At 44.2% G+C, this 20262-nt stretch overlaps 2 protein-coding genes across 2 annotated transcripts in view; one reads left to right on the top strand and one right to left on the bottom strand.

The window, feature by feature from the left end:
- The window catches only part of LOC149285133 (DNA-directed RNA polymerase I subunit RPA1-like), a 32763-nt gene extending 16319 nt beyond the window's left edge, over positions 1–16444 (bottom strand). Inside the window, exons 1-21 of the mRNA XM_089495772.1 lie at positions 16368–16444; positions 14877–15081; positions 13798–13947; positions 13458–13565; positions 13174–13259; positions 12650–12760; positions 11806–11885; positions 10883–10985; positions 10087–10246; positions 8839–9009; positions 8055–8177; positions 5573–5800; positions 4670–4924; positions 4283–4474; positions 3806–3955; positions 3471–3654; positions 2728–2810; positions 2349–2507; positions 2091–2189; positions 1671–1823; positions 957–1039 (exon numbers count right to left, since the gene is read on the bottom strand). Coding sequence (XP_089351898.1) covers positions 957–1039; positions 1671–1823; positions 2091–2189; positions 2349–2507; positions 2728–2810; positions 3471–3654; positions 3806–3955; positions 4283–4474; positions 4670–4924; positions 5573–5800; positions 8055–8177; positions 8839–9009; positions 10087–10246; positions 10883–10985; positions 11806–11885; positions 12650–12760; positions 13174–13259; positions 13458–13565; positions 13798–13947; positions 14877–15081; positions 16368–16444 — 2960 coding nt within the window. The remainder of the gene's footprint in view (positions 1–956; positions 1040–1670; positions 1824–2090; positions 2190–2348; positions 2508–2727; positions 2811–3470; positions 3655–3805; positions 3956–4282; positions 4475–4669; positions 4925–5572; positions 5801–8054; positions 8178–8838; positions 9010–10086; positions 10247–10882; positions 10986–11805; positions 11886–12649; positions 12761–13173; positions 13260–13457; positions 13566–13797; positions 13948–14876; positions 15082–16367) is intronic.
- A 305-nt stretch (positions 16445–16749) lies between these two features.
- LOC149285132 (large ribosomal subunit protein bL35m-like) lies at positions 16750–19990 on the top strand. Its single transcript, XM_089495812.1, has 3 exons — positions 16750–16808; positions 18508–18652; positions 19802–19990. The coding sequence occupies exons 1-3, from the start codon at positions 16750–16752 to the stop codon at positions 19988–19990; spliced, it is 393 nt and encodes a 130-aa protein (XP_089351938.1).
- Positions 19991–20262: the final 272 nt, after the last annotated feature.

Genomic DNA, 20262 nt, shown 5'->3' with positions numbered 1-20262 from the left:
GTGTGGATTAGTGCATAGTGTTAGCATGCGTGTACATAGGCGTATGACGTTACGGGTAAATTCCCCAATCTATAATAGATAAAGCAGTCATCCACAAACAGAGCAGATAAAAGCGCCTGGTGCCTCATTCATTGTTTTGCTCAGGTGTGTTGGTAAATATTAGAAGAACGGTTTGGTTTCAGTGTGAATTCGCTTCCGGTCTTATCTTTATTAGGTTTCTGATGAAAAGCGTCGGGTGCTGCATTAAGAAAATAAAAACACTTTAGCGGCGGCTCTTTGAAAAGCAGCAAACCTTCTAATGGCTTCCACAGAAGTCTCTTCTACAAAGACCCGAGAAAGAACTCTGACCCAAATGATGGAAAAAAAATGGACGGAGGAGGAGCACCAAATACTTTTCAATGTTTTATATTTTGGTGCTAATAAATAATTATATATATATATATATATATATATATATACACACGTTTTAATATAAAAGCCCCCGAAAGAATGTAATCTTTGGCAGGCACACTACAAATCAAAGAGAGGAATGATGAGGAAACATACAAGCTTGAGTCTTTATGGCGTCATGAAGGGGTGAAGGGTGCGTTTTATGCTGTATCCCCCTCCCAATAAACATCCTTGCAGACAAGGGGGTCATATATGAAAATAAAAACATGATTGGGGAAAGGAAAATAAAGCTGGCTCCTAGACCACAACCACATTTGTCGACCCCTGTATTGCGGTCATTAGAGGTGTAGACGGATCTCACTTTGCCCTGTTGAGTCAACACAAGATTTTCTACGGTGACAGAAAGCACAGGTGGAGACCCTTGAAGCCCCCATCAAAAGGCAAACGGACCTTATAAACGTAATGCAATATATAATTTAAAAAAGTCATCTTTAACAAAAAGCCCCACTATGGTGGAGAACGTCGAGTCTCATTCAAGGCGCTGCGAAGAAGAGAACGATGCCTACCGCTGGAGGTACCCGGAACGACTGGTCTTCACGGCTGTATCTACCAGACCTTCCCTCCCAGCCATGCAGTGAAAGAAGAATTCCTACAAAAACAAAAAAAATATATTTATTTCAGGGACAGCAACATCAGAAGAAAATGGCGGTTGCCCTTTGAACGTATGAACCGTAAGAAGTGCCGACTACATTGTTGGCGCCATAAATAATAAGCAAATAAAAATCAGTAATAAAATATAAAAAACATATGCAGGTCTATCTGAGCTTTTCAACAAATGATTAACGCACCCACCCCCGTCTGGCCATACGATGTTACATACTAGAATTCAAGCAGAAAGCACTAATTAGTATAAATAAAAACTAACGAGAAATAGGACGAAATAAAAACGTTGGCCACCAACTCAACAGAAATTGCAAAAAAATAATAAAAAAAAAATAAAAATGAAAATGCTGTGAAAAAAATAATAGCATAAAGCATACTCAAAAAATAGGGGGTTATACATACAGGAGGTATGAATTACACGAAGAACAAAAGACCGCGACCTTTTATAGGGACCAGACCCTTAACGAGACTTCGGCATTACTTTGTTTTACCCCTTTACTGCCACACGGTAAAGTGAACGTCGGTGGTGCATGGTAATCGGCCGTACAATATATTCCCGCTTCTTTAAAGTAAATAAAAGCGATGATCGCTGATAGAAAAATACTGAAATAACCTACAGAAGGTTTGATACCGGTGAGAAATCGGCCCGTCACAAATCCCCCGGACCGAGGCATAAAGTCATAAGGCTGGAAACAGGGCAATGATTTTCCGGAGGGCATCAGAGGCGGGCGACGGCCTTCCAGCTCAATCTGACCCAGCAAGCAGGAGATCTGCAGGGAAAACGCGCAGAAACGGGAACAGTAAGCAGGGAATTAGGGTTTTTCACAACTTATCCGTGTGTGGGGGGGTGGGGGGGGGTATAAGAGACCTCTCCCGGTGGAGGTTGCCCAACAAAGTCAACTCCCATGAGTGATACGAAAGCTCATAGGTAGGATTTTATTGCCATCTTATAAATGCCAATATCTTCTGTACAATGCTGATGAAGTGCCAGAGATTTCTTAACACCCGGAATTATTTTATTACACGCATGGGCGCACCTGCATCGTATTGACAGTCGATCCCTTGGCTCCGGACTGAACCATGAGCTGGAGGTTGTTTTCTGGGAAATGCCGGTGAAGACCAAGAGGCATGCATACCTAGAAGATACAAAGCATGAGAAGAGTCGCCTCGGATGGTTACGTTACATCATAGAGCAAAGTTTAGGAGAACTCATCGGGGACATGGACTCATCTTTACATTGAAAGTCCACCATTGTCTACGATGCTTCAACAAAGAAGGGGGATCCCGACACTCACCTTATTAATCTCGTTGCTGAATTGGTTGACTTCTTCCTTGAACTTCAGGTCCACCATGTTGAAGTCCCTTTGGTCTTTGCTGAGATGGGCATCCTGCCATTTCCCTTGGGCTTCCTCGTCGGTGGCATTCAGGGACAGGTTAAAGGCGGCTCGGACAGCCTACAGATACAACAGCGCGGGAGAACACAGAAAGGAAATGACGCAGATATAGAAATGCATTGCTGCTGCGTAGCATGGCTTTAAAAAAGGTTCCATGTATGTAGAAGAGGATCAGCACTTCATGCCGGATGCAGCGTTCGTCTGGAGTTACCATTTTATTGCATCCCGACGTGGGTCGAGGAACAGCGAGAAGAGGAATCCTACTAGTTCTAGAACTTACCCGTCCACCGCAGTGTGCCGACTCTTCCACAATCCTGTGTCTCTTGATGTTAGCGTAGGGCCGAACGAGAATGTCCTCCACCCCTGCAAGTCAATATATATAGATATCTGCATTAATATATAGGTTCAAACACATATATATATACATATACATATATATATATATATATATATATATATATATATACATACACACACACACACATACACACACACACACCGATCAGCCATAACATTATGACCAACAGCCTAATATTGTGTAGGTCCCCCTTTTGCCTCCAAAACAGCCCTGACGCGTCAAGGCATGAACTCCACTAGACCTCTGAAGGTGCGCTGCGGTATCTGCCCCGAGACGTTAGCAGCAGATCCTTTAAGTTCTGTAAGGTGCGACGTGCGGCCTCCATGGACGCGTCCCGGTGCCGCGTGTCCTCCAGGTAAGCGACGCGTCCGGCCATCCACGTGATATAAAAGAAAACGTGATTCATCAGACCAGCCACCTTCTTCCATCGCTCCGTGGTCCAGTTCTTATGCTTACGTGCCCATTGTAGGCGCTCTCGGCAGCGGACAGAGGTCAGCATGGGCACCCTGACTGTTATGGCTGATCGGTGTATATATTCGTACATGTACAGTAGTAAAGTCAATATATAAAATGTATATATAAAATAATAAGCCCAATAGAGGACGTAGTGTGCATTAAAACCATTATAGTTCAGAGACCCGCGGGGTGGACGGACGTTTCCTCACCCATAGTAAAGCCCCGGTAAAGCTGGAGGTAAGCCGTGAACAGTCGGGCCAGGCAGGTCAGCAGCTTCCCGCTGGTCTCCCCGCCGTAGAGCTCGTAGCAGCAGTGAACCAGGCCGAAAGGAGAGCTTCCGTAGTGGGCTTTGTCCAGGACGCCACAAAGCAGCTCTCCGTTACGGATGATAACCTGAGGGGCGAGACATTTTACCAAGATAAAGATAAAACCGGGACGGAAAAAAAAATAAAAACAAAGCAAGAATTGACATTCGGTAAAGCAGGCTATATCGCGGTATTATACGATATGTGTATTGTATATATGCGCACACGGACGATATTACCTGGGACTCGCACATGGAATCGGGTGAGAAGCCGGCCGTTGCTCGCGGGGGCTCCTTCACCCAGGCTTTCCCACCAATCTTCGCCTTCCCGGTTAAGTTCAGCGGGATGTGCTGCTCCGGAATTACGTTGATCAGCAACGTAGAAACCACCTGCAACACGGAGACGGGACACGCGTTCTACCAAACTGTCTGCCGGCCGAGATCCCGGGAGGATGACGACGCCGTGAGACCGCCGAGTCCGACAACCCCGCTATAACAACGCGGCATTAGTTACTCGGAGAAGTAGTCATTATTTGGCAGGGTCCCGCCGTAAAGACCCAAACCTTAATCGTTGGGTCTTTCCTTAGATTCAGGACCCGTATGCCTATCCCATGTATGTTCAAACAGCCTCTACCACTTCTGCTGGGAAGTTGTTACACCTGCCGACTACCCTCCCAGCCTTCTCTTCCGGTTTATACCGGTTCTTATGCACGATACCTGTTTTCCCGTCCATAGCGCACGCGGTTTGAGGATGGCCGGCGGCAGGGTGATTACTCTGCCTCTCTTGTCCGTCAGGCCCCTGTACACCAGCTCCATATACTGCTCCCGGGTGAAGAAGCAGCCGCGGATGGTCATGCTGGCTCCAGAGATCATGTGGTCCTGGATCAGACCGGCCAACGGGGTGCCATCCTACGAGCCGAGAGGCAAAAAATACACAGCTGAGAAAACACACTTGCTATCTGTCCTGGATTTATCTCAGGAGCTGAACCGGTGCAATGTTTCATTAGTCGCGCATGCGCACCGCCTGGTTCCTAGGAAGACCTACGGGGGGGGCGGCGCTGTGCTATCATCGGGTCCGATGGCTAAATAAAGGGGGCCGCGTACCTTAGGAACCAGATACTGCTCGTCGGTACACGCTATGGTGTACGCCTCGGCGCGGCTCAGCTCGCTCTGGGGGAAGTGAGCGTTCATTTCGTCTCCGTCGAAGTCCGCGTTGTAGGCCTTGCAGTTGGCGTAGTGCAGCCGCAGGACCTTCTCCCCCGGCAGGATCCGGGCCTTGTGAGCTTGGATGGACGGCCGATGCAGGGTCGGCTGGCGGTTAAGGAGCAGCACGTCCCCGTTCTTCACGTGACGACAGACCTGCGGACACGCGGAGAACACGCGTAAAGAGAACTACCCTTCGATCCAAAACACTCTCATGGCACGGAGCCGGAAACTAACGCCGCGACCACCCTGAAAAGACAACCGCCCCCCGAAAACCTTCGTGGACAGGAATGGCAGGACACATAGTAGCAATTTAGTTAACCTTGCCTCGGAAACAACACATTCTACGGACTAGGTCAGGGCTTTAGAAGAGGTTTTTGTAATTATTCCTCCCCCTCTCTTCAGATATAAATGGACCGGTTCTGGCAGCCGTACAAGGAGATGTGGACAAAAGGGTGTTGTGGGTGGTGGAAGTCATCGATTATACAGGTTTTGCCCCCACATGCCACTGAACTCGCAGATTAAAAGAAAAAGAGTTCAGATAAACATTGTATTCTACCTCCTCCACCGGGAGTCAGCACTGTAGGTGTTATGGTTATAACTGCACCGAGTGGGATATGGAAAGTATTTGTGGATATTTAGGACACAAGGAGCCAGCTAGAAATCTGTTAAAGATAAATGCCGATTCCGGAGAGAATTCTCATGTATCCCAAGCAAAAAAAATGGCCTCTTTTAATGAAAACAGTATACATATAAACACAGAGGCTACCATTCCAATAAGTTACTGGCCAAAAGAAGACTCACAATTTTGGCTGCCATCTTCTGCGCCCCCGTGGAAGGGGTGAGGAGCTGTTTGGCGACGGCCTCTCTCTGCGTATGGTTAGAGGCGCTCAGCACGGTACGAGATCCGTCCTCGTTGATCACCATGGAGGCACCCGGGTGGGCATTGGGCCCGTTGATCACGGCTTGTCGTAACTCCTGCACGTTCCAGGGAGTGACCGGCTGGGGATAAGTCAGCTTGGTGGCAAATACCTTCGTGGGAATAGAAGAGTCGCTTTTCAGCTTCCTGACGTCACTATACATTATGAACCCCAGTGAGCTTCGTTGACCCTGCATAATGTATAGTTACATCAGCGAAACTTCTTCGCCTTTTGACACATACATTATACAGGGCTAGCCTTTCGCTGGAGAAACTTGACAGTGGTAGCCCTTCATAATTAACCCTTTGTGGTCCAATACATTTTCAATAAGTGCGCTAAGCAGGCCCAATTTAACTTAGACAAAAACACAAAAAAAATGTTTTATGCAAAACGGTTATTTTCTTATAACTACGAAGCAATTATTTTTTTTTTTATAATCATCTTCATCAGTAAAATCACTTTCAGAATCACTCTGTACTAATAATATAGCTCATTCTTCCTTATAACAGCGACATCTAGTGGTCACTAGGAAATCCAACAGTGAACAACAAGCGGTAAAATATATTTTCTATAATAGCGACACCTAGCGGCCAACTAGTAAATCCCACCACAAGCCGTAAAATATATTTTCTATAATAGCGACACCTAGCGGTCAACTAGTAAATCCCACCACAAGTCGTAAAATATTTTGTCTGATATATTCCGACATAGGACCGTAGTTTGGGGTAGCCGAATTAGTCCAGTGTATAAGAATGCAAAACTACCCCAAACTACAGTACTATGGAAGATACCGCATATAGCCGTTTAACAAAGCAATTCTTCAAAATCACCACAAAGGAAACACAGCTCAACAGTGACATATACTTCTTATCTCACTGTAAGAAAAGAAGGCTCATCCCCAACGGACCGAGGATCAAAAATCCAGTCGCTACAACGCATAAATCACAATATGCTAAAAACCTCTGCAAACGCACCAGTGAGAAACTTAGGAATCACCTTATCCACCTACTATATAAGAAAAAAACAAGCATTCAAAATGAAAAACAATCCCTACTTCAGAAACTACGGGGAATTAACATACACACGACTGAAAAAGTGGAAAAAGAAATGCAATATTTCAACGCCAAACAAAAGAGAGAGCTTTTCATGAAGAAAAACAACAAACTTAACAGGCTTTCCCAAAATGTCAGCAAAAGCCAAACAGAGGGAGAGACCAGGATCACCACTAAAGCACCCGAAACAGCCGATGGTCTCATTACTAACCCGGACTACAACACAAACAGCTCAGGAATTATAAATATTTCAGATTACGAACTGAAATCCGAAAAATCATCAAGGATCTGCAGCCAATGCTAGCAGAGGATGCGGTGTTAAAATAAATTTTCCCTGAACCCCCCATCTTGGCCTTCAGACAACCAGCTAATCTCAAACAAAAGCTGGTGAGTAGCAAACTACATACTGAAACAACACACACAGATAATGGAAGCAAACCATGCAACAAAGCCAGATGCAAACTTTGCCAACACATCTGTACCAGCAACACAGCCACCAACAACAAGACATACAATATTAAAGGATCAACAACAAGACAGACAATATTAAAGGATCAACAACAAGACAGACAATATTAAAGGATCAACAACAAGACATACAATATTAAAGGATCAACAACAAGACACACAATATTAAAGGATCAAACTCATGCACTTCACAGAATGTTGTATACTCGATTCAATGCACCAAATGTACTATAGGGTGTTACATCGGTGAAACCTGCCAGCAACTCAATAAAAGGATGAATCTGCACAGATCCTCCATCAACCATCATGATGAAGAAAACCTTTGCACTCCAGTTGGGCGCCACTTCACCCAAACCGGTCACTCCATACATGACCTTAAAATCAAAACACTGAGAGGTCATTTCAAAAAACACCCAAGAAAGAAAGACATTTGAAGCCAAAATGATACATTTTTATGATTGTAAAAACAGAGGACTTAATGTGGATTTGAGCTTCTTAGCACACTATCAAAACTTCCTATAACCTGTGCTTTTTTTTTGTTTTTTTTTCTCTTCTTCTCTCTCTCCTACACGCTCACCCCTGCCCCCCCTAGCCTTATCTGTGCAGTATATGCCACTATTTACTATTTATGACCCTCTTAGTTTTTTGTCTGCAAATTCTCTAGCTCGTCTATTATTTTAAATACTGTTAGTCCAATAAAAAAGGTATTACAAGATTCTGCAACATTCTGGGTTTTTTTTGACATAGGACCGCAAAGGGTTAAGAGTGATAAGGGCTGTATTAAAAAAACCACTTGGAAAGTCATTAATTATAATGCTAATCAGGTGATCAACAGTCCACACTCACCATAGGGATGCCGATCTCATTGGTATTGATGTACATGTCAGGACAGATGACCGATCGAGCTGCATAGTCCACACGCTTCCCCATCATGTGCTTTCGGAATAATCCTTCCTTTTTCTCCAAGATCTGCATAAAAACAGCGCCCCGGACTTATTATTTCCCATAATGTAAGTTGCTGTCATTTCAGGACCATTGGATCGTGGACTCAAGTTGTTTTTGTATCACTGTACACGGGTAACAATCTACAATCCAAAAGTCACTATCAACTATTCTGGTGCAAGGTTTGCTAAGCGGTCTTAACACCATAGCAACCAATGGAATTTTCTAGCCAATAAGACCACTTTTACAACAGAATCTTTTTACTTATTTATTCTTTTAGCTTTATGCACATCCCATCCTTCCGTAACAGATACATATAGCGTGGGTCTAACCTACACTATCAAAAAGAACAAAATGAAACCATTTAGTCTCCCCTTTTACCCGAATCAGTTCTCGGCCTCGTCTTAGATTCAGGATAGCTTCATGCCTTTCCCACGTGAGCTCAAACATCCTCGCTGTATTAGCCTCTGCCACTTCCGCTGGGAGGCTGTTCCACTTATTGACCCTCCCCCAGTGATTAGAACTTTCGCACATAACCTCTAAGCCTCTAGTTTTATTACGACATTTTCACAAGCTTGATATTTTTACACCGTCCTCGTACTTTACTTTTATGGACTCTCTGGCAACCCATTTGGAAGAAGAGGGGGCATACAGCGACAGACCGCGCCGAGGAGGTGAAACTACTAACCTGTCGGATGCCCGGGTACTTCTCCGTCATCAGCTTGTCCATGTCGCTGTCGAAGACAATATTTACGTGACTCTGGAGCCGGACCCAGGAATTGTACAGTTTATCAGTGAGGGACTGCCCCGGCAACATGGTGAGGAAAGAGCGGTCGATGTGTTCGGTCTCTGCGTCTTCCTGCGGGTAAAGAGACCGGATACCTTAAACTATTTCTCGCAATAAAAGGCTTTAGAGTTAGATCTTATCAAGAAACAAGCGGCCTACCATTCATTCTCGCTTCTTTATTCACAGAAGTGCCCGTGGCCCCTGCTGGTAAGATGCCTTTGTACCGGGGCCCGGCCATGTCCGGTACAAACCACACAAACAAAACGGGAAGCAGACGGGGTCCATGTAAAGATCCCATCAGGTTCCCGGAACTTGCCTTCATTTATTACCTATATTGTCCGGTGGATCACGTGACGGCCCAGTTATTTAATGAGGGGCCAAAACCGGTATGTTTATCGACCGTGAAGAGTTTAGCAGGCCCTGCAGAATGCATAATTCAATGTGTGAGGAGACTTTAAATCAGTCTTGCCAATTATACATTAGAAGGGCCAGCCAAGCCTGTCCTGCAGCTCTTCAATCGGTGCAATGAAGAAAAGTCCCTTTAACCGATAAAGCTGCCTGGCGAGTAAAGTGTTATACTGCCCCCTAGTGTTCAGAAAGGATACCGCCAGTATACTCATAAAGCCCAGGAGGTATCTGGTACCAGGGAACTAGAATGCCTCATTAGAAGTAAATTAGCCTATTTCAGGTTATGCCCTAAAATTTTAATCTTATATTGCCCTAATGTTACTATATTCTCTGCCTAATGCTAGGATATCAATACAAGGACTAAAAATATATAAAAATGTACAATCTGCTCAATACATCAGGCTGCCGCCCCAAACAATAGGGAACTGGCTGTTTTATGGAAAGAAAGGGAAACAAAGGACTCACTGGCAGGCAAGTGAGGTCATTCAGCTTCCCAAGGAAACAGTTAACTAAAGACTCGGTCTAATACGAGTAACCCTTTACATTTTAGTTTTGAAAGAATGTATATTAAAGTGACCATAAGTATAGAAATATAGCAGCTGATATCAGATTCTGCCCGTGTAGACAGCCTGTCTACTTTCTGTATCTCCCGGAAAAACCCAAACCGCACAGAATTTTGTATAACGTCCAGGGTAGCCTTAAATCCCATACACTTGCATACTGGCGGGGGCTCCTTACCACGCTGGGGGCATTCTCGGTGAGCTCCGGGGCCACCACTTGATCCTGAGCCATCACAGCCAGAAGCTTCTGTATCAGCGAGATATCTTTGAGGACCGCCTGCAAATTAACCGTCTGTCCGTTGGTGAACATCTGGTCCGCCAGCCGATTGACGGGACGGAACCTGGTTAAACAAGAGAGAGTCAATGCAATCCTACGCTGTTATTTTAACGTATTAAACCGGAACAGTCGCAGGAAGCAAATACATTCGGACGTTCTGGCCTATAAGAGCAAAAAAAGAGCATTCGCAGTCCCACTTTCCCCCTTTTTTTAACTAGTATCACTTAATTTAAAATATACGGTGTCACTTTTTTTTTTTCAATGGCAGGTTCCAACTGATACAAGGTTTCCGACATACGTATATTTATTAACAGTATGCCCACTCCACAGAGACTCCCCATCATACTGCCTTGTGATCTAAAGAAAGTCTGTGGTGGAAAAAACTTCATGGGATGAACTGGACTTCATTAGCACTGCCATAAAGTGCCATCTCAGTGTGGTGTTTCAGCAGGAGAAATAGCATTACATAAGTTATGGTGGGTAAAGGTGATGTGATGGGAAAACCCTTCCACTTCCAAAATTAAGGGGGTAGTAGAAGCATTATTAAACACTCATCTACAGACACCAGATTTCGGCAACAATTTTAAAGTTAGATTTAGAGTTACGTTCCATTTTTACTTAATTACGGTACAATCGGGGGTCTCGCCAAAGCACAAAGCAGCGTCCTTAGGAGAATATATAAACTTAACACTTCCGTTACCTTGCAGGAGGAACCACAAGAAGCTCTAGAAAAAATATGTCCGAAGCAAACGTAGATTTCTTGCTGCTCTCCATTCCAGAAAACAGGTACTTAAGGAAAAATCCTGGAACAGAAGAAAAAGTCCTATTTTGCAGGCGGCCAACGAAGAGCCCCGGTTACAATCGTAAGCTTCTAACACAGGGCAGCACAGCTCCGGCACCAATTCACAGCTCACTTTATATATTACATATTATATATACAATCCAGTATCATACTCGTGTCGGAATGCTAACGACCATGTTGACATATTATACAGGGTCAGGAATACATTTTTGGTTGAGTACAATCACATTAATATAATTAAAATATAAATATATATATATATATATATAGATATATATATATAGATATATATAGATATAGTTAAAAAATGATAGTTGTTTCATAGATTATAGATAGATTGCTCTTTTTGTTATTGGATATCATCGGATGAGGATTATTCTGTAGTTATTTTACTCTGAATCTGGCGGATTATTTTAAAAACAAGAATTGGAGTGTTGCTATAGCACTACACACATACACCCGCTTCTCTTTTCAGGAAAGGCGCGTCCAGTGTCAGCCCCCCCCCCCCCCGATGCCATATACCTGCGCTCACACTCCATCAGCATACTGGGCCTGAGTGAGATGTGAAGGTTAGGGCCACGCTCATCTCTATTGGTCAGTCCCGCCATACACTTACCGGGCACAGAGGGACCGAGGGACGGAGTGAGGCATCGGCCCGCGGGATTCAACATTTTTAACTTATCGAATCGGCTGTAGAGATTCAATTAAAGAAGAATGGGACCCAAGTCGGGCAATATAAAAGATAATCGTCTCACTCAACGTTGGTACAGAACGTTGGCATTTTACATTTAAAATAAAATTCAATAGATTAGAAGACTGACCTTCATTTTCCCACAGGGCATCGATATGTTCCTTTGTACTGGTTGGAGTCAAATATCCCCGTTTCAGCATCTCCGAGCCGCTCAACTCTGAAAGAAAAAGAAGACAAAGTCATTGTTTTAACCTTAAAAGCATGGACTTGAAAAACTCCACCTCTGAATAAAATCTATTTAACTATGCTATACAATAACCAACTTCCGTCCTAGAGGAGAAAGTCACAGAGGCCGAGCGTTCATAAGGCATCCGCTAAATCAATGGGTTCTGCAGATGAAGACGCCCAGTTTAGAGAATAAACCCCACACAGCTCTTAAGCCTTAAAAGTCTTTCTATTCCTTGTGGACTTATTTTGCAGGTTATGTAGGTTTTGCCGCTGTCGGTTCTTCTGTGCAGGAGGGAATCGGTCCATAGAATATCACTTTACTTTATGGAACAAGTACGTAAAAGGTCTCATCATCGCAAGACTGATAACCAATGACTGGCCTAAGAGAGGACAGCCTAAAGCACGCTCTTTCAGCTGGCTGAGGAGTATGGGAGATGTAGTCCTGCAGCAGCTGGAGGGCCGCAGGTTGGACACCCTTGGCCTAAAGTAAATTAGAAACCTATTTATGTAAAGACTCAGACCGTAATCAGTCCCTGGCCTTGTCTTAGATTAAGGAGACGTTTGCACATCTCTGCAATTCCCTCGCTGTATTGGCCGCGAGAGAGGGTGCGAGAGAGGGTGCGAGAGAGGGTGCGAGAGAGGGTGCGAGAGAGGGTGCGAGAGAGGGTGCGAGAGAGGGTGCGAGAGAGGGTGCGAGAGAGGGTGCGGGTCTGACCAAAGATCTCTATTACACAATGCTGAAAAACTTGAAATACTTACTCTCTTCAGTCTCTTCTTCAGATGGTTTGTTCCGTTTAGAGGACATTATTAAGGTTAACTTGCTGTTGTGTTCTTTTCTCACTACAGATCTTGGAGTGCTAAGGAAAAAAAAAAAAAAAAAATGATTTTACCCCAAATCTCTACAGGTTTGTACGTCTTATTAATAAAACCACTCTACATGCTTACGTAATACTTCAGTCACCTAAAAACCCTCAGCACCAATCACTAACATAGAGCCTAATGAAGTCTGCGGGGGTAAGGGGGGGCTTGCGTGTATTATGATAGGAAACAATAATAATAATATAAAAATAATAATGGAAATAAGGAGGGCCGTATTGGCAGATCGGAAGAGGTGTCCAACCATCACTCCTCTGCCTGGAGAAGAAACGGTTTCGTCGGCCAGCACAGGTGCCGCCGCCGTTTATCATAAATGTGTTTGATAATGACGATAAAGCACTCTACTCATGGTTAAGGTTCAGTTCCACTGGATATGCAAATTCTACCATCTCACCCGCAGCTTGGACATCTCTTTGAACCCATATGGACTTTCCAGAACTCTCCAATCAGCTGGTTTCTAGTATTACAGATATTTTTCACCTAATCAAAAAAACAACAAAGGCAGACACGAGATGAGTAGACATTACTTTTTTTACATTATGGCCTTAAAATAATGAAAATTACAATTTTTATACATTTCTAGGCTGCGCAAGCCAAGTTTACTGAACGCCTGCATCCGTAAGAGGTTCTCACAGCTCGGCGTTAACCTCGAAGCGATGAAGTCTCCGGAATAATTACCGTCAAGTTCTCTGACTTTTTCTTGTGTTTTTTCAGCACCTGTCTGGTGTAGCTTTCTAGTTCTTCTTGGATCTCATTGCCTGTTGCTGAGGAATTTACTTCCAGGAACTGTAAGCGGAGAAATGTATTAAAAGGGTCAACCCAACACACCACCTATGACCACTACATTAGCCTGTCTAGTAGTGGCAATGGGTGGCACAAATGGGTGGCAGCAACGTCAAAAGAGTCAACTACACCAGGAGCGTCTTAAGGAGAACGCGGGTAGCCCAGGTTGATTCATGCAAATAAAGCGAGTACGAGCTCCCCGGTAACGGGCGAAGATATGAGAAGCGATACTCACCCTGCTCAGCACGGCTTCCAGTTCATAAACCTCATGGAGAACTCCTCGCTCCAGGATCTTCAACCGGTTGAGCAGCAAGTGAATCGCTGAACGGGGACACGTCAGCAAGTGACAGTGAAAGCAGGAGCCTCGGAGCAGTAAATAGAGTTTCTGCACAAGCAACAAACGCAACATTAACGGGCAGCACGTTCTTCCCTTAAAAAAAAACATGCCTTAAACCGGTAAAACAAGAAGAATGTCCACGTTAACCAAAAACGTACGTTCCGTGGGTCACGGAAGCATTTGGCCACTAAAAAAAAAAAAAAAAAGGCATTACAGACAAAATTACAACATCAACACCGCGAGTGTACGGACAGGGCTGTAATATAACGGATTCTCAGTTCGATAGGGGAACTGTGACAATTAACTTATCTCTGTCCCATGGTTAAGCTGCTGTTTGATGTTGATTGGCTCGGGCAGCTTTTGTGATGTCGGTAGGCAAGCAGAATAGAGAGAACTTCAGAAATGGTTTAGATAACGCTGACCCTGCCACAGGCTGCTGCCAACCTTACCTTACATAAAAAGAAACTACAGGTACTTGGAGTACATGAATATACGTGCGCTAAAAGCTGTGACAGGTAGGTTCCTCTTAGGAGACATCTGCACATTTAGCAAGGTGCTGTTGCACAAACATAAGAGAGGACACTGTCTGCCGGCACACCGTACTTACCCGGGAACACAGACGCTGGCCGGCAGTACCGCTGCGACCACCAGGAGAAACAGCGCTTCACCCAGAGAGCTCCTAGCTTTAACTCTATGGTGTCCACCTACCATTCACCACCTCTGTACGGCGTATCTCACTATAGGATCCAGGGATCGTTAATAGAATGTATTTGTGTTTAGAGAAACAAAGAGCCAGTGGAAATGTAACATGGAATAGCAGTGAAGCTGGACACAATACATCAAGGCAGAAAACCCAACAAAGGGGGGGAAAAGGGTATCGAAGAACTTTACGTCCGGCAACGTTCTCTAGTCTGCTTTTAAGTTTCGTTGATTAAAAGGAGCAGAACGGTTTATCACCACGAGCCTAGCGTACGTACATCAAAGAACAGAGGATTGTAGACCGTGAGCGGGAGGTCTATATGGCCCAGATGACCGGGGCAGTTGTTGAAGTCCTGAGCGCAGGTAGCGCACACCTCCTTGTTATCCGAGGGCCCCAGAGCCAGATCGTACAGACCATTGACCATCGGGTTCCCCACATTGTCCAGGTAGCTTGGGTTGGTAATCGCTTTGACGCTCAGCTTCCTAAAAGAGCAAGGAACGGAATCAGCAACAGAGACGACAATTAACCCGCGAGCGACAAGCGGTCAGACCTTCTAAAATATCGGTGTAGGTGCTTTAACTCTACAAGCCCTGGCTTTAATTACAATACTTAATCAGGACCGACTCGGTCCTGAAATCCATCAGACTTATAACATGCAGAAATGCTAAGTTTTATCAGGCGTCAGTGAAGCAAACTCGCGGTGTTCTGCGCTTGCGCATGCAACGAGGCTCTTCTCCCCCAGCAGCAGGCTAACATGCCATCGGCTTGAACATAACTCCTGTTTTCGTCTAAGTATACGAAGCATCGTAGATCTGTCGTTTCTGAAGCTTTTTTTCTGTTTCTATGGCAACAACGTACCGGCACCTTGCTTTTATGCCAGGGGGGACGAGTAAGCGTTCCCGGCAAAAAATTATTAAATACGAAAATAGTTTTTATTTCTTCCCTATAGTACTAAAAATGATGTTTCTAAGGCCGCATTCTGTTAGTGTTACAGCATGCTTGTGTCACAAGAAGTTGGGCAGCACATTGGACTTGTCTTAGATTCAGGCGCCATACGCCAAAATTCCCTTACTGTGTTTACCGCCACCGCTGGGAGACTGTTCCAGTTTTCCACAACCCTCGCCGTAAAACAAAACTTCCTTACATTACAGCTAAGCTTCTGACCCTGCGTTAGCCTTCACTAAACACCCCACAGCATAACTACACGCAATAATCATAACTAATGTATGGAAAGGGGGTCGAACCATGTTAACCTCTTTATTCCAGGACTGCTATCAAATCAAAATGGCAAAAAGCAAAACACTCCTACTTTCGGCTCATGAGAACACAGCTGGCACGGTGCGCCAGAAAAGGAGATATATATATATATATATATCTATACACACAGGATTTGCTGACCTAGCAATAAAGCATAAGGTCAGGGAGAAAATGACATATTTGGGATGTAGTGAAGACAGCAGATAAACTGTGGTCAGGCCCCTGTGGCTGAACTCCATCTGACATCAACATAAGAGTGATGGGAGTTGAACTCCATACTCTTGAAGAGTATTATGAATTGTGAACAGTTACAGAGTAAAATATATAGCTTAATTATCTGACTGGCCGACAGCCATGCTGTGCTTTATAGTAAATATACACATATAGAATAGAACGTTCCAAGCTGCTGCCCAACTTCTTGTGACACAAGGATACAACGATATACTGTATAACCCCTGGGGCAGGGCCCTTTATCCCCAGGCCAGCCCTAACCATAAACCCCCGGGGTTACCTGATTTCCTTGGCCGAATATATCCCGAAGGATATGCCGTTGAGACGCCTCCAGGGGATGTCCCGGGAGACAAGCATGGCCCCAGCGATCGGTACACAATCCTCACACCGTCTCCATGCAGCAGCAATACACACGTGGAGAGCCCGGAAGTGGAATAAACCACCGCACGTCTGGATTCAGGGGGGGTGTAGTTGTAACACGACCGAGCTCCCAATGCCCTGGGATTTGATGTACGGTTTATACGCGGAGTATATGAAAGCTAGTACAAATTGCCATATTTAATATACAAACGGAAAGTGCGTGAATGCGAGCAATTGGGTTACAATAAGAGCGACACCCCCCTTGAAGTGGTTCAGTCCGTGGTCCAGCGCTGTTGCCTGTCATGGCGCTGCCCAGTATGCTGCCGGGCGCTATGAGAGGTCGGCCCTGGGCTTTCCTCAGGTACTGGGTAGGGAGGATGGCGGGGAGAAGGGATAGATATAAGGATACGGTGGGATAGTCGGCAGCGAGTAATGGGAGTTATTTAGTGTTCGTAAAATGTGTGCAAGGTCAGGAGGGGCCTGCATCCCCCCCCCCCCGCTGCCCTCTACTATGTGTCAGAGAGAGTATATAAAGTTAGATGAAGCTCCAAATAATTGCTTTCTGCAAATGCATCGCTTAATGGTTAATTTATGTCCTTAATTGTAATCGCACAATCTGAGTTTTCATTATCACTTACAGGTCTGGTAACTTTATGCATGTCACATACCTGCCATCTGTCTCTGATTTATATGATCAGTACTTAGGTTTCCTTTAATGTGCCAAGATTTCAAATCTGAGTCCTTTTGGCCTTTGGATTGCCCCCCCTCTGTCTGCAAAGATAAAAAGGTTGATTGGTCGGGACCATGACAGCGCAAATTCTATTATTATTTAATATACTTATGGATTTTTTTTCTTCTTCTATCAGGCATTTGCCGGGGTTATTTCATCGAGGAGATGCAACGGGTATGTTTGAGAAACGGGGTGAAAACACAATAACGGGGGTTCAAAACTGTGTGGGAAAGTTATCCTTTACGTTTATATTTATATACTGCCAAGAGCTGTATGGCACTGGGTATATTAGCATGACAGTATCACCATTACTGATAGCAGATCCTATACCGTATCGTCTAAAGTTATTATAAGTGGTTTTAAAAATACCTGACGATTTTAGCATAAAAATGAATACTCTAGGCTACATCATCTGTAAAGTGGATTTATGTGGTTTTGTGGCCAAGTGCTAGAATAATTGGGGTCTGTCAAACAATCCGGACAGACTAGGGTTATTTTTGCTCGTTTATTGTTAAATGCAAATTGATGCCACGTCTTCAGATGGGAAAATAACAATGGCTACTAGTCATTCATCCGCTTTCTTCATTCTTGCGTGTATACCCAGCACTCACAAGGCCGGCGTTTAATCCTGCGGCTCCTGTTAATGTCAGACAGGCATCTGGATTGTGCTCGGTGGTCTCCAGATCAGCGCATCAAACGTTTCTAGCTGCAGCGACTAGACTTTCTGTTCCTGAAAATGCAGTACCCGCTATTGGTGGATCCGTCCTCAGCAAGTGAGACCTTATTTTATTCACGTTTAACAGATTTCCGTCACTTACGCTAAGAATTCTCTACATCCGCATATCCTTTTTTTTGGGGGGGGGGGCTGGGTTTTCACGCATACTATTACTTGGCCAATTCGTATCCATTTACTGTGAAAGGAAGCAAAACGGATTGTGGCAACATAATTCATTTCATTGGGTTATAAATATAAAAGGCAGTTCTTTTACAAATATAACCATGAGAAATAATAGAATCTTCATGCAATTTAATTCATATCATCTGCACCAAAGCTTAGCCCAATAAACCCACAAATGTGGGATGTGCAGCCCGATAAAGCTTTAACGATAAAGTGATGACCTCAGAGGGATTTCTTAAACATAGTTCTGTGCCTGGTAACCCTGCCGCTCTTAGCGATTGAGCCTGGGGCAGAATAATTGGGGAGAGACCCAACTGCTTATGCATCGAAGTTCCAGATGTCACAAGATGTGGATATATGAATATTTGTTGTTTCCCCACTTTTGTTGCTTGCGTCACATAATTATTATGTTTTTTTGCTGGGTGTCTTTAGAGTAAGCCCGCTGCTGCCAAGCATTCTGAGTCAGCCCTCCCGGCCCCTCACTTACTGCAGTGTGCGCTCAGGGAAGAGGAAGTCAGTGAAAGCTGTTGTTGATCGCTTCCTGCGCCTACATTGTGGACTGTGGGTGCGAAAAAAGGTAAATTCTTACATCTAACCTAGGTGTGCCCATCAGAAATAACGGTAGATCTCTGGCCTCTCGTCACCAGAATATCTGCTGTGCTAACATGGTACAGCACGACAATATTTTTTTCTTGTTGTGTCAAACATTCATTAATTCAAGAGACTTACAGTATATCATAAGAAGCCTCTTTGCAAGGTTATTCCTCCGTTTTCATTTCCGAAACAGGGCTGCGTAACTCCTGATGAACATCCTAAAATTTAATTAAATTGGCTGTATATATATATTTTTTTTTGTTTATATATTTATTTTATATATATATATATATTTACTCACAGAGTCCATTGCACACCATTCCAACTATTCCAAGCCCGGTGCTAGTAACCAGCAGTTTCCATGTAAAACACTTTCAAAAAGATGGTCAGCACTCCAGGTCTTTAAATAGACAATTTCATTTTATTCAAAGTCAAGTCGACGTTTCAGTCATTACTGACTTTCATCAGGGCATGTGTACAATCTTTGTGTACAGGCAAGGATTCACTGATTTCTTTAGCACAATGGTCTACATTCCTAGTAGGTGTGCGATGTGGCGTTTCTGTAAGATTGCACATTTGTAGACCAACTGTCCAATGTAAAGGAAAGATGCCCAACTATGATCTAGTTGTTGGGGAACTACAAGTCCCATGATGCTGTGCTGGGCTACTCCCAGCTTGGTTCTTGTTGAGCATCGTGGAAATGTTTCACAACAGCTCAGGTGGTCACCTCTGGCCACCCACTGCTTCAGATGGTAATATTCTTTAGAAATACTTAAACAAAAGGAAGCCACTTGGCTGAAACAAAGCTTTAACATTTATTTTATCTAGATTTGGTCGACTACTTTTTATTTATTTATTTTTGTTAGTAATACGGACATTTGTATAAAAGTTATTAGGGAATTCTGTCACCAAAATTTGGTTTCTTCGCTCTGCTTCTGTAACCGGATCGGGTTTATTTACTAAAGCAGAGGTTTGCAGGATGGAGGGTCAGTAGAGCGCTTCATGCAGAATAATCCTTCCAGGGTTGACTCTTATTGATGTTCGATAAATGACGAGATAAACCCGCAGCCGTCCTGAAGGAATCATTTAATTGTGCAGTTTAATTTCTATTGTGTGATTGTCTCTGCAATAGGCCGGCTACAAAAAGAAGTTGTGGAAGAAGTTAGCGGCCAGGAGGAAACGGCTCAGAGAAGAGGTTATTTGTAACAAGACGCAGTCCAAGCTGCTCGACAAAATGACCACCTCCTTCTGGAAGAGACGCAATTGGTACATCGGTGATCCTTACCAGAAGTACCACGACCGCACCAACCTCAAAGTGTAGGCTGGGTCCACGTGTTTGTAAACTGTAATGAAGTTGTGTATAAATCGGTTATTGGCCGTATTGTGTCCTATTTATTATCTTTTTTTACATCTCACATTTGTTTGATGGATGTTACAGATCTTTGTTTCTGTAGATGGATGATGTTTGTAATCAGTGGTGAGCTGGAAGGGGGCTACTGGGACTTAAGCCCCCAATCTCAGCTTCATAGCCCCGAATGGAGGCCCTGGCACTAAAGCAGACTCTGTAGGGGATACCCACAGTTGCCCCTCAAG

This window comes from Sceloporus occidentalis, unplaced genomic scaffold (genome assembly GCF_023333645.1).
Source record: "Sceloporus occidentalis isolate IW3139 unplaced genomic scaffold, rSceOcc1.0.p SCAF_84, whole genome shotgun sequence".
NCBI lineage: Eukaryota > Metazoa > Chordata > Lepidosauria > Squamata > Phrynosomatidae > Sceloporus > Sceloporus occidentalis.
Note: the sequence above shows the minus strand (reverse complement) of the source record. Positions and strands in the feature narration are given on the sequence as shown.